The sequence below is a fragment of the Bubalus kerabau genome, chromosome X (assembly GCF_029407905.1).
Source record: "Bubalus kerabau isolate K-KA32 ecotype Philippines breed swamp buffalo chromosome X, PCC_UOA_SB_1v2, whole genome shotgun sequence".
Classification (NCBI taxonomy): Eukaryota; Metazoa; Chordata; class Mammalia; order Artiodactyla; family Bovidae; genus Bubalus; species Bubalus kerabau.
The window spans coordinates 69929762-69942448 of NC_073647.1; the positions used below are offsets into that span (position 1 = coordinate 69929762).

At 38.3% G+C, this 12687-nt stretch overlaps 1 protein-coding gene across 2 annotated transcripts in view; it reads left to right on the forward strand.

The window, feature by feature from the left end:
* The window catches only part of MID2 (midline 2), a 104907-nt gene extending 92520 nt beyond the window's left edge, over positions 1 to 12387 (forward strand). For both annotated transcript variants that reach the window (XM_055563909.1, XM_055563910.1), the window contains exons 6-10: positions 570 to 697; positions 1804 to 1947; positions 8546 to 8707; positions 10461 to 10668; positions 11519 to 12387. In XM_055563909.1, the coding sequence (XP_055419884.1) occupies positions 570 to 697; positions 1804 to 1947; positions 8546 to 8707; positions 10461 to 10668; positions 11519 to 11921 (1045 nt within the window). In that variant the 3' untranslated portion in view covers positions 11922 to 12387. The remainder of the gene's footprint in view (positions 1 to 569; positions 698 to 1803; positions 1948 to 8545; positions 8708 to 10460; positions 10669 to 11518) is intronic.
* Positions 12388 to 12687: the final 300 nt, after the last annotated feature.

Here is a 12687-nt window from a genome sequence, read left to right on the forward strand (position 1 = left end):
ACCATGGTATAAAATGTGGATCCTGCTTTTGAGACTCTTACAATTAGTTAGGGAGATAAAACTATCATAGCATTATATAACTAGAGAGCAATAAAATTAAATGTGAATGTTATAAAAGATCAAACAAAGTATAGTATTTAGGGGAAGATTTTAACCAAGCCCTAGCATGCTGGGTTATTGATTAACATTAAAAAAAATAGAGGGGGAGAAAAAAAAAATCTCTCAAACTGCTGTCACCAAGCTTTCAGAGGTCTAGTTTTGATGCTGCCTGCCAGATGGAAAATGATGCAGAGGGAAAAAAATCCTGTATTTACTTCTTCAAATTAAGACAGGATGGGGGAGTGTGTTTGAGGAGTGAACATATGTGAATAAATATGGTATAACCCTTAATTGGTTCCTGATGATTAAAATTTAAATAGTTTCCATTGGAAAAGGACAGATATGATATTTTTCATTTTAATCAAGTCCTACCAGTCATTTATCTTCACCTTGTTAAACCAGAAATCAAACATTGGATAAAGGTTGCAAATCTATTTTGATATATATTGATACACTTTTCTCTCTTTCAGGGTCGCTATGGCAACTGCATCTTCTCAAGTTCTGATTCCAGACATCAATTTTAATGATGCCTTTGAAAACTTTGCTTTAGATTTTTCCAGAGAAAAGAAACTGCTGGAGGGGCTAGATTATTTAACAGGTGTGAAAATACTGTGCTTTCCTTTCCATTTTAGTCCTTTTCTTTTGGTAGGCTTTTACTTTGAAATAATCTGAAAAGGACAATATTATAAAAATGCCTTTATAATCTTTAAAATGATACATATATCTTTTTAGATAGAATATATTTTAATTAATGTAACAGAAAATAGAAATGATTTATCAAATATTTCCAAGGACAGAATGGGTATACACATCATCCCTACTTAAAGGTAAAAAACAAGAAGTTGCTGATGGTTTTCTCCTTACGAGCCTGTCAGTAATATAACGAAGCCTGTTATAGGGGTAGAACTCGGGTAGTAATTAAAGAATATTAGAGAATTTCTCACATGGGCACAGGTACCACCCAAATGCTTGTAAGAAAATTTAAGAATTAGCAGAATAGGAAGAAAAATGTAAGAAATATCTGACTTGCAGAGAGAATTTTAGAAAATGAGGGCAACAACCTGTCTGTTAAAAATACTGACTGCCTTCAGGATGTTTGAATGATCGTTTCATGAGGAGATGTACACACACAATAGCTTTGTGTTTGTAGTTATCTTTGTTACTATATTAAAATAGGTGTCATTGATGGTGCATCTCCTTTAAGCCAGACACTATATATTAATTTTACATCATGGTCCTTACAAGGAATCTGTGAGGTAATTATCATGAATTATCATCGTTTTACAGATGAGGAAACTCATATTAATTTGCATAACTAATTCCTATTAATACTGCCAATATATAATACAACTTATTTTGAAATAAAAAGAAAGTAGATTGAAGGCCATATAATAAGGAAACACATGACTACGTTGCTGTAATAGCTACGTATGTGTTAGTGCAGGCCAAGTAGACAATGGGTCTACTGAGTAACTTAGGCTTAGATCTTTGCCTAAAATCCCTATATCATTAAAGCAAAAGTGGTTAGGGGAACTTGAGGTCTCAGCACTTGACTTCAGGTTGTGTGGTATGTGCAATCTAAAGCTTCTTTTTAAGAAAACCTCCTTTCCAGGAGATGTTGGGTTGGTTAGCAAGAGTAACAATTATAAAATGCTAGAACAGAGAGTATGTTTTCCTTACCTTCTTTTCCACCTTTCGTTACAGCCCCCAACCCACCATCTATCCGAGAGGAACTCTGTACTGCCTCCCATGACACCATTACGGTCCACTGGATCTCGGATGATGAGTTCAGCATCAGCTCCTATGAGCTTCAGTACACCATATTCACTGGCCAGGCTAACTTCATCAGTAAGTCATGGTGTAGTTGGGGCCTGTGGCCAGAGATAAGGAAATGTAAGGAAGCAGTAAGCTGCTCAAGATTGGCCGGGGCGCCACGAGGCAAGTGTTTGTAAGACATGCTAGGCTGTTTAGTATAGTGTTGTATAGACAGTGCAATCTCCCCCAGCACATTGCAAAGACCTTACTGATGGGTAACAAGCAAGTTGTGTATTTCCTTGCTGTGCAGTCACTGGGGCCACTCCCATTTGTTTATGTAATCCTTAGCCTTTCTTGAGTTAATCCATGTCACTCCACTCTCTGAAATCAGAACACAGCTCAGAATTCGTTCCTGAGTAGTTAAGTCACAATCATTGCTGATTCTATGTGTGTGAACATCTCTCTTCTTGACTGTTCTTCCACTTCATTATCATGGTAAAAAACATTACATTCAAAGACTACTGCTTCCTTTACTGTACCCATTTTTATCAGTGAATAAGTGACAAGCCTCCTGCCTCTGTCACTCTTCCCTCTATCCCTTCTCCGTTTCCTCCAAAAATTACACCAAATATAAAAATGCATCAGTGAGCCACCAAATGAAAGATTTTCTGAAAACAGTCATTTAGCTCACATGTTATGGTTTTATCTTCTGATGAATTGGAACAAGACATAGGACCTTAACTCAAGCTGCAAGTTCCCCTCAACCTGCTGGAGAAAATAGAAGTGAAAGCAAAATTAAAGCTGAATTCAAGATTGGAACCAACTTGCACACTAAGGTTGCATCTGCATAGCTGCAAATTAGTATTTTCTTTTTATCTTGTGTTTGTGCTTCTGTGTCTGACTTCACAGACCTGTGTGAAAGGAGTTTTTTCTGATGAAACCCTCCTGAAAGGCTTCCTTTTCCCATCTTGTGACAATTTAGGGCCACATGGCGGGGTGGGGAGGTGAGAGGACATTTGGGGTCCAACTCTAAAAAAAACACTTGCCTCGTGCAGCTCCAACCTAAGCCACTTGGCCCTAGTAGCTGCGTTCCTGGGTGTTTGTTCAGGTTGTGAAGCTGCAAAATGCTAAGGCCTCCCCAACATACATGTTTACAGTGGCCTCTCATGCTCTGGAAAGTCTTAAAGCCAGTTACTGTGCTTTTCTTTCCTGATATGGGGAGAGCAGTGATCTTCTGAGAGTTGAGAAAAAGTCTAAGAAATGACAAAGATCAAAAGGCTGTTACCTCTATTTTCAAGGATAGATAGTCCTTTGTAAAGAAAAGCTTAAAGGATAATTCTTAATAGTGATAGGATCATAGCATTTTAGAATTGGAAGGGACCTAAGAAGTCATCTAGTCAAATCTTCTTCCCTTCTACCAGATACCTTGTAGGTGGTTGTTCTGTCTCTGCTCAAACATTGCCAGTAATGGATAGCCAAATTCTAGCAAAATAGCCCATTCAGTTGTGCAGCTATAAATAATTGTCAGTGCTTCCTTATAAAAGGCCCAAGACTTCCTCCAGGTGAATAATAATAATAGTAATTTACATATGTATGTGTTTCCATTTATAGACACTCCCATATATGTTATCTCATTTGGTCCTCATGACTTCTCCCTTAGCCTTATGAAATAGATTATATTAATTATTTTATAATTATGAAATTATAGACATAGAAATTGAGGCTCAAGTTGAATGAGTTGTCCAAGGTCACAGAGCTACAAACTGAGGGAATCATGATTTGAACCCAAGCTTTTCAGACTTCAAGCTTAATGCCCCTTTAATTAAACTAGCTACTAATTAGTCCTAGTCCATGGAGGATAGCTGAATTATTGCTTTTGTGTATTAGCTGATATCCCCTTACCCTATACCTTTTTTCTAGTAGCCACATTGACTATTGTGTTGACTGAACATATAGTAAGCTGAAATCCCTAGGCACTCAAAATCCCATTCCTATACAATTGAGTGTTTACACTGAAATACAACATCTTGAATTTATTCCTAGGGACATTTTTATCTGATTAGTTCTGACTCCTTACCCAGCCAGCTAAATTTTTTGGGGGGAGTTCCTGCCTCCCAATATATTTACCTTCCCTCCCAGCCTGCCTTCTATGTCTTTCTCCTTTGATCATTGATAGAAAAGTGGAATAAGACAGGGACAAAGGCAGAACCCTGAAGCAAAATTTTGGATGGCAATTGGCAGATAAGTTGAAACTATTTTACTCAATAAATATTCATGAAGATTCCAGTCCTACATGCTGGTCTGGCCTGCCACCGTTGACTGAACTCTGTTTGTGAGAGCCACTTTCCTTTGAGGTTTTCCTACATTTTCTCTTTTAAAAACCACTTTATTGAGGTGTGATTGACATATAAAAAGCTGTCCATCAACAGATGAATGGATAAAGAAAATGTGGTATATACATAAAATGGAATATTATTAAGCCTTTAAAAAGAAGAAAATCCTGCCACATGCAGTACCATGGATGAACCTGGAGGGCATTGTGCTAAGTGAAATAAGCCAGACACAGAAGGACAAATACTACATGATACCATTTATATGAAGAATCTTAAAATAGTAAAACTCCACATTTTCTTTAACCAGAAATTTCTTCCTTGTTGGTTAGAACTTTATCTGGAGAAATAGTTCTCTTTATTTTTTTTAGCTTTTCTCCTTTATTTTGAACTTTCTTCCCACTTTATGTAAGATTTGAAATGGTCATAGGCCAATAGTGTTTCAGATGATGCTGTTGGCTGAATGAAAATTCCAACAAATGTTTGGATAATAGTCTTCCCCATTACTGTATTTCTTTCCTCTGTTTCAATTTTGCATTTTGTATTATAAAAGCAACTGGCTATAACTTCTGGCTGCCAGGCGGTCTGTAACATACAGTCACAAAGATTAACTTCTATTTCCCCTCAGTCTTGTTCTCATGCAAATGCTCTCTATGCCCATTTACACTCAGGTTCATGGATTTCCATATTGTGGTCTTTTCCTTTTGAACAAGGTGTATACCTCCATTACCATAAACAAGTGATAAATCCCATCTCACTAAGTCTCAGTGATACCCAGAGGATCATATATTTACCTTTTTAAAAGTTAGAAATGACTTCAAAATTACTGAAAAGTGTGCAAGACTAGCACAAAGAACACCCATACACTCTTCACCCAGATTCACCTATTGTTAATATTTTATTCCATTTCCTTTATCATTTGCTAACATTCTCTATTACTATGTTTTTTTCTGAACCATTTAAGAGTAAATCACATACATCATGGCTTTTCACTCCTAAATTCCTCAGTATGTGTTTCCTAAGAATAAAGAAATTCTCTTATGTATCCACAGTACAGTTATTAACTTTAACAGATACGACATTGATGCAGTGCTTTTAACTAATCCACCATTCATATTCCAGTCCTGACCATTGACCCAATAATACATTTTATGACATATAGAACCCGATATTGTCCTATATAGTCTAGAATCAGGTACTGGACTTAATTGTCATATTTGTAGCATTCTTTAATTTGGAGCATTTCTTCAGCCTTTCTTTGTCTTTAATGACATTGTTATTCTTTTTTAAAGTGCCCTTTTGTTTGTTTATTATGCTGTTCCTTGAGTGTATCTGATGTTTCCCCATGATTGTATTCAGATTATGCAATTTTGGCTTCCATCACGTAAGTGATGTGTTCTCCTTAGGATATCACATCAGGAGACAATGTGTACATGCCCTTCACTGGTGATGCTGATTTTGATCACCTGATCAAAGGTGTTATCTGATTTCTTCTCTGTATAGTTACTAGTTTTCCTTTTGCAGCTAATAATCAATCTGTGCAGTGATACTTTAAGGCCATAAAAATATCCTGCTTCCTCATCAAATCCATCCTACTTCCATCCCTCTTTTAGCATCAATCAATAATTCTCGCCTGATCCAAACTTTACTCTGATGATGGCAAAATAATGATTTTTCCAAGTGAGCATCCCATCCCACATTTACAAGTTGCCACTCTGCATTTTACTGTAAGCAAAAGTCTCATCCTTCATTTGTTTATATTTTTACTTCTCAGTATGGACTCATGAATTCTATTTTTTCATTCGTTTATAATTCTTTACTGCCCTTACTTATTTTGGTGCTCAGATCGCCCAAATTTAGCCAGTTGGAGCTTTTTAAGCTGACTCCTGAGTCCTTATATTCTCCCATCATTTTCTTGAGCAATTCTTGAGCAATTCCTTACTTTGCAACATAACAAAAGGTTATTGGCTCATTTTAGACCATACCCTGCTCCAGCCTTGAAATCAGCCATTTTTCCAAGGAACCCTGGTCCCTTTACGTGGCAGGATGTTATTAGAGACCAAGACCTGGGTACTAGAAAAATACACACACAATACAACCATGTACATATACATATTCACACATAATATATGTACCTACATACTTAACAAATGTGCACACATGTATGCACATACACATACACATTTTAGAAATAATGAGTTCATACCAATATCTCCAGCCCATCCCCACAGGTTCTTTCTTGCCCCCCCCTCCTCATTTCATACTTGGATGTTCCTACTTCCATAGTGAGAACCCTGGCTCCCAATAGCATCAACACATATACTCATTTGCTCAATCCCATAGCATATCTGAAACAGTTTCAAAATGGCGTTGCCCATACCGCTACAAAAACAAACAATACTGGAGCATCTATTGACAGTTCTCTTCTTGCCCTTTTCTGTGATTGTTGACATTTGAAATGCAGGTGGCTTCATTTGGTTTGTTTGCTTTCAGTTTTAGACCCCACTCTTACCATTCATATTGGTGTCATTTAAATGTTTTAAATTTCTAAAACATTATTTCTGAAAGGGAAAGGTATGAAAAAAAAGGTATACTCAGAGAAGTGTCATTCTCTCTTGTATTCTTTTAATCCTCTTCCCCTACCCCCATCCCTTGTACGTAACCAGCTTCATTATTTTCTGGTTTTTCTTTCCTGTTGTTATTATTGCTTTGTAAATCTAAGCAAATAATGTAGGTTTTCTAATTTGCCTTTCTTTCTTGCATGAAAAAGGTAGCATACTACTTATACTCTTTTGTAATTTTCTTTTTAAAATTAGCAGTATATCTTGGAAATCATTCCATTATCGGTTCATAGAAATCTCCCACCTTCTTTTTTCATAGCTGCATAATACTTCATTGTGAAGATTGTTTTCTCTTTTGATTTTTTGTTTTGTATTGGTATAAGTATACCTGAAAGATCATATATTTCCCTCCTACTGTTAAAATTTAATATGTATTTTATGACTCATACTGTGCATTGATACACTGGCAGTCAAGCCCTCCAACATTTTTTTTTCTGGCCCTCATCCTTATTGGCATTTCATGAGAATCAATGAACATTGCCACCAATTATTCTTCTTTCTATAGCATATCTGTTTGTACTCCATTATGCTTCTTTTTCTAGTTTTAATTTAGACTTCTACCTCCCCCAAAGTTAATTACAAAACCTTCCTGATCATATCTTTCTCAAATCGGTTATCATTATTTCATTTTTAATCTTTACTAAAGCTGCATAGAAATAACTAAATCCACCAGTCATTTTCTCTGCCCTTTCTTTTCCATCCTCTGGTAGAATTATGGTTAAAAAGTGTTAAAGTGAAAAGCAGATAACAGAAGAGATAAGTGTAAATTCACAGACTGGAATGTCGATCCCTCTTTTATCAAAATTTAGCTAAATACATGTTTTTAATTCTGTATATTTTTCTTTGTTTAAGTCAATGTTTATGGTCTAAAGAGTTTCAAAAGCAGAAACCTAGATCTCTGGTCCCTTTCCCTACTTGGGAGGGAAGAAGGTTCCAGACAACAAATTTGTTCCTGGACTGCCCAACCTGAAATGAGTATTGGAATCAGAAACAGGGAGGGGTAAAATAAGTACTGTGAAGTAAGGAGATGCTATTTTACTTTGACTATCATGTCATCTCCTTGGCTTCCCTATGACACCTTGAAGCCCACCAAGATTAGAAGCAAGGGTAAGAATGGTGTGGGAGAGCTGAATCATAAGCCTTGAAAGCTTTGCTGCCTTGCAATGACAAAGGAACATTGTTTGCTCCATGAATTGTGGAGCAGTGTAGTGGAGAGAACGCTGGACTAGGTTAAAGAGACCAGGGTTCTACTCTCAGTGCCACTCTCAGCTCTCTGTGGCCTTGGGCAAGTCACTTTCCTTCTCTCTTAGTTTCCTATTTGTACAATGAGGGAAATATGGTGTCTAGTTGGCCTTTTGGCTCTGAGATTCCTTGTTATTCTGTTCTGCTCTACCCATTTGAGGGTCAGACTCAGATCTCAGAGGATTGAACCTTTGGGGTGAAGACCTAGAGATGCTATGAAAGACGTGATTCTGTGATTTTGTGTAGAAGTTTTCCCTGTATTCTTTGGCAGAAAATTGAAGTAACTTTTCACTAGTGGTTACATTCAATTACCAGAGGCAAGAAGCCTGGCATAAGCTTAGCTCCGTGGGAGAAAAGAAGCAGAGGGGATTCATCTCCCTATGTCTTCCACGACTCAAAACAAAATGAAATTCGCTTTGGGGGGCTTGTGATGAATACTCAGTATGCTTCTCATCCTGCCTTTTTTACATTAACATCCTTGATTTCCCCACATTACAGGCCTGTATAATTCTGTGGATAGCTGGATGATCGTGCCCAACATCAAACAGAACCATTACACAGTCCACGGACTGCAGAGTGGAACACGCTACATCTTCATTGTTAAAGCCATAAACCAAGCAGGCAGCCGCAACAGTGAACCTACCCGACTCAAAACAAACAGTACGTTGTGGTGATCGCAAAAGGAGACAGTAGCTTTGCCCTCCTAAGCAGCGAGTACTCTTAGCCTGACGCTGGCACCTCTTACAGCAGTGTAAGAGGGCAGAGGCACCAAGTAGAGAAGCTTTGTTGTTGGAGTCTGTGCTTTGGGCCAGGGGGGTTGTTTGTGCCCCTGGGAGGTATGTGGACACAGAGATATACAGAAAACAGCTGGTGGCTTGGGAGGATATTAGTGAAGAGATTTTTTTTGTCTGTTTATTTTTGACTGTGCTGGGTTTTCATTGCTGCATGTGGGCTTTCTCTAGTGGCAAGCTGGGGCTGCCCTCTAGTTGCCATGCACGGGCTTCTCATCGTAGTGGCTTCTCTAGTTGCAGAGTACAGGCTCTAGGCGCATGGGCTTCACTGGTTGCAACATGCAGGCTCAGTAGTTGTGGCTCACGGGCTTAGTTGCCCCATGGTATGTGGAATCTTCCCAGACCAGGGATCGAACCCATGTCCCCTGCCTTGGCAGGCAGATTCTTAATCACTGGCCCACCAGGAAAGTCCAGTGAAGATTTTTCTCTGCATTCTGCCTTCATACTTGGGGTGCAACTGAATAAAAGAGTACTGTTTGTAATAATCTGGTAAAATTCTCCTTCAGAGAAGCCAAACCTGTTAGGAATGCTTTTTGACAGGAAAATCCATCTAATTTAGCTTGACAAATATTATTTGGGAGCAGCTTAAACAAATAGTATTTTTTTCTCTCTTTCATATAGCAAGAAGCTCAAAGGTAGGCAGTTTAGGGCTGGTGCATGTCATAAAAGACCAAGACTCCTCCTCCTTTTGTGTGTTGGCTTATTGCTACATGGTCCCAACCTACCCACTGCAACCTCCAGATGACATTTCTTTTCAAAATAGAAATAAGGGGGAAAACACTGGTACATTCAATGACTATCCCTTTTACCAAGAATGTAGGCATTTTCCCAGAAGTTTCCTCCACCCCATCTGACTTCTGCTTCCATCTTCTTAGTCACCCCTAGCAGCAAGGGAGGCTAGGAGCTTGAGTATTTAACTTTTCTTGCCTCTATAGTAAAAGCAGGTAAGAGAAAAAAAAGTAGTGGGTGGGTGTTACATTGACCAACGGTGTCTGTCAGACGTGTTTTGTATTATACAGCTCTTGCCATACCCAGCTGTTGGCTCCTAGTAACTAACTACTTTTGTCATATGACTTTAAGGAATTCTTTGTTGGGAATGATCCTACACAACAGATATTTTCTCTAATTATTGATGATGCAACAATCACTCTAACAAAGTGAGCTATTAGATGTTATTTACATCCCAGTAATTATAGGGCAAAACAATTTGTCCTGTAGTTGAGTTATTCTCAGGTTTTTTGTTCTGCCACCAAGCAGCAATTATCTCATCTATCCCCTCACTTTGCCTTACCTGAAATACTCCTTCCCCTAAAATCTGTTCAAATCCCAAACCATCCACTGAAATAAAACAAAGTACAAAAGTTATTTGAGAATGGAAGACCTTGAGAGCCCCTTTTAACTTGATAGTCTATGAAGGGGGGACAGCTTATTTTTATTTTGTTGAAAACAGTGGCTTCTGTCCTGCTTCTTTCATATAATCCAAACACCACTCAGCTTTCACTGACTCAAGAATGATCATTATGTCGAGGTTCCTCTGATAGTGATGGTCCTGCAGAAACAGGAGAGAATTCTTACATACTTTCTCATGCATTTTCTTTTTTTTTTTCTACTTTATTTTTCAGGCCAACCCTTTAAACTGGATCCCAAAATGACTCACAAGAAGTTGAAGATTTCCAATGATGGATTGCAGATGGAGAAGGAAGAAAGCTCTCTGAAGAAGAGCCATACTCCAGAGAGGTTTAGTGGCACTGGGTGCTATGGGGCAGCAGGAAATATATTCATTGACAGCGGTTGCCACTACTGGGAGGTGGTCATGGGGTCCTCCACATGGTGAGTGGATCCAACTTTTCTTTCCCCCTGTTGTTGGGTTCCTGGGAGATTCAGTTTGATAGTATAAGTATAATACCAGTAGGTCAAGGTTAAAAGGCAAGTGATGGAAACCACTCTTAGAAAAACGTTCCAGTTTTTAAAAAATCAAATCATGTATGCCATTCTCCCAAATCATCCCATGAATCGCCAGTTCAGGTTCGATGCAGGATACAGGATGCTCGGGGCTGGTGCACTAGGATGACCCAGAGGGATGGTACGGGGAGGGAGGTGGGAGTGGGGTTCAGGATGGGGAACACGTATATGCCCGTGGTGGATTCATGTTGATGTATGGCAAAACCAATACAATATTGTAAAGTGAAAAAAAAATAATAATAAAAAATAAAATCATACTGTTAAAAATAAAAAAAAAATCAAATCATGGAAAATATACTGAGCTAGGAGTTGAAAATTACAGCACTCTAATTGCTAACTTTTTTTAAAGCTCTAGTGCTATCATTGTTATGGATCTAAATGTAAACTATTTAAGGAAGAAACGTGTATTCTATTGCTTAGATGTCCTGTATGATGTCTGTGCTGTGCTGTGCTTAGTCGCTCAGTCATGTCCAACCAACTCTTTGTGACCCCATGTACTGTAGCCTGCCAGGCTCTTCTGTCCATGGGCTTCTCCAGGCAAGAATACTGGGATAGGTTCCCATTTCCTCCTCCAGGGGATCTTCCCAACTTAGGGATCAAACCCAGGTCTCCTGCATTGCAGGCAGATTCTTTACCATCTGAGCCACAGGGAAGCCCAATGGTGTCTAGCATAACTCAGATCATGAATAGATGTGATCTCCTTTCCATTGTCTCACAGGTATGCAGTTGGCATTGCCTACAAATCAGCTCCCAAGAATGAATGGATTGGCAAGAACGCCTCCTCGTGGGTCTTCTCGCGATGCAATAGTAACTTCGTAGTGAGACATAACAACAAGGAAATGCTGGTGGACGTGCCTCCACAGTTGAAGCGCCTGGGTGTCCTTCTGGATTATGACAACAACATGCTATCTTTCTATGACCCAGCTAACTCTCTCCATCTTCATACTTTTGATGTGACCTTCATTCTTCCCGTTTGTCCAACATTCACAATCTGGAACAAATCCCTAATGATCCTGTCTGGCTTGCCTGCCCCAGATTTTATTGATTACCCTGAGCGGCAGGAATGCAACTGCAGGCCTCAAGAATCCCCTTATGTTTCTGGGATGAAAGCTTGCCATTAAGTTTCAAGAGAGCATGTAATAATTCATTGGCTCTCCAGTTCAGCAGTGCTTCCCCTCCTAAACCTCAGTTAGTGTCCAATATACACGATACAAAAATGAAGTTCATTTGAAACATCCAAAAGAACTAGATATTATAGATTTAATTTTTGTGCATTAAAGCTTGTATTTGAATTAATGTATTGAGTTTCTCAGAACAAATTATGAGTAGTCTGGGTTCAAGCCATTGGAGAACAAATTTGGAGAATTCTTCTCTTGTCATTGAAGAATTCAAACTTCCCAGTGATTTAGGAGTATAAATGATATTGGAAGGAATTCTAGGTAAATAATGTATAAAGATGCTCTGAACAAGGGGCTAGCCAGCCAGAAAGCAGGGATGTGTCAGCCTTTCTAGTACTGGCTGATTTGGTCAAGTAGAATTTTGAAATGTCAAATGATCCCATATTATATGTAGCTTTTTATGAAAACCTACAATCAAGGATTTATTATAAAGAAAACATGTATGTGTATATATAATATATATATAAAATGAATAAATAATATATATTATATATTCATTTTATAATTATATATACATAATGAACTTTTTAATTTACTCATTTGAGTGAGAAATATATTGGAAGGGAAAATAAATTATACCATCCATTTTTGTCCCCTAAAGGGAACATCAAAATCATTTCTCCCCTCCCCTCATTCATCCCGCCATTCGTCCCTCTGCTCACACACACATACACATGCAATAGTGACACAGATGGTGCGAAGAGCTCTA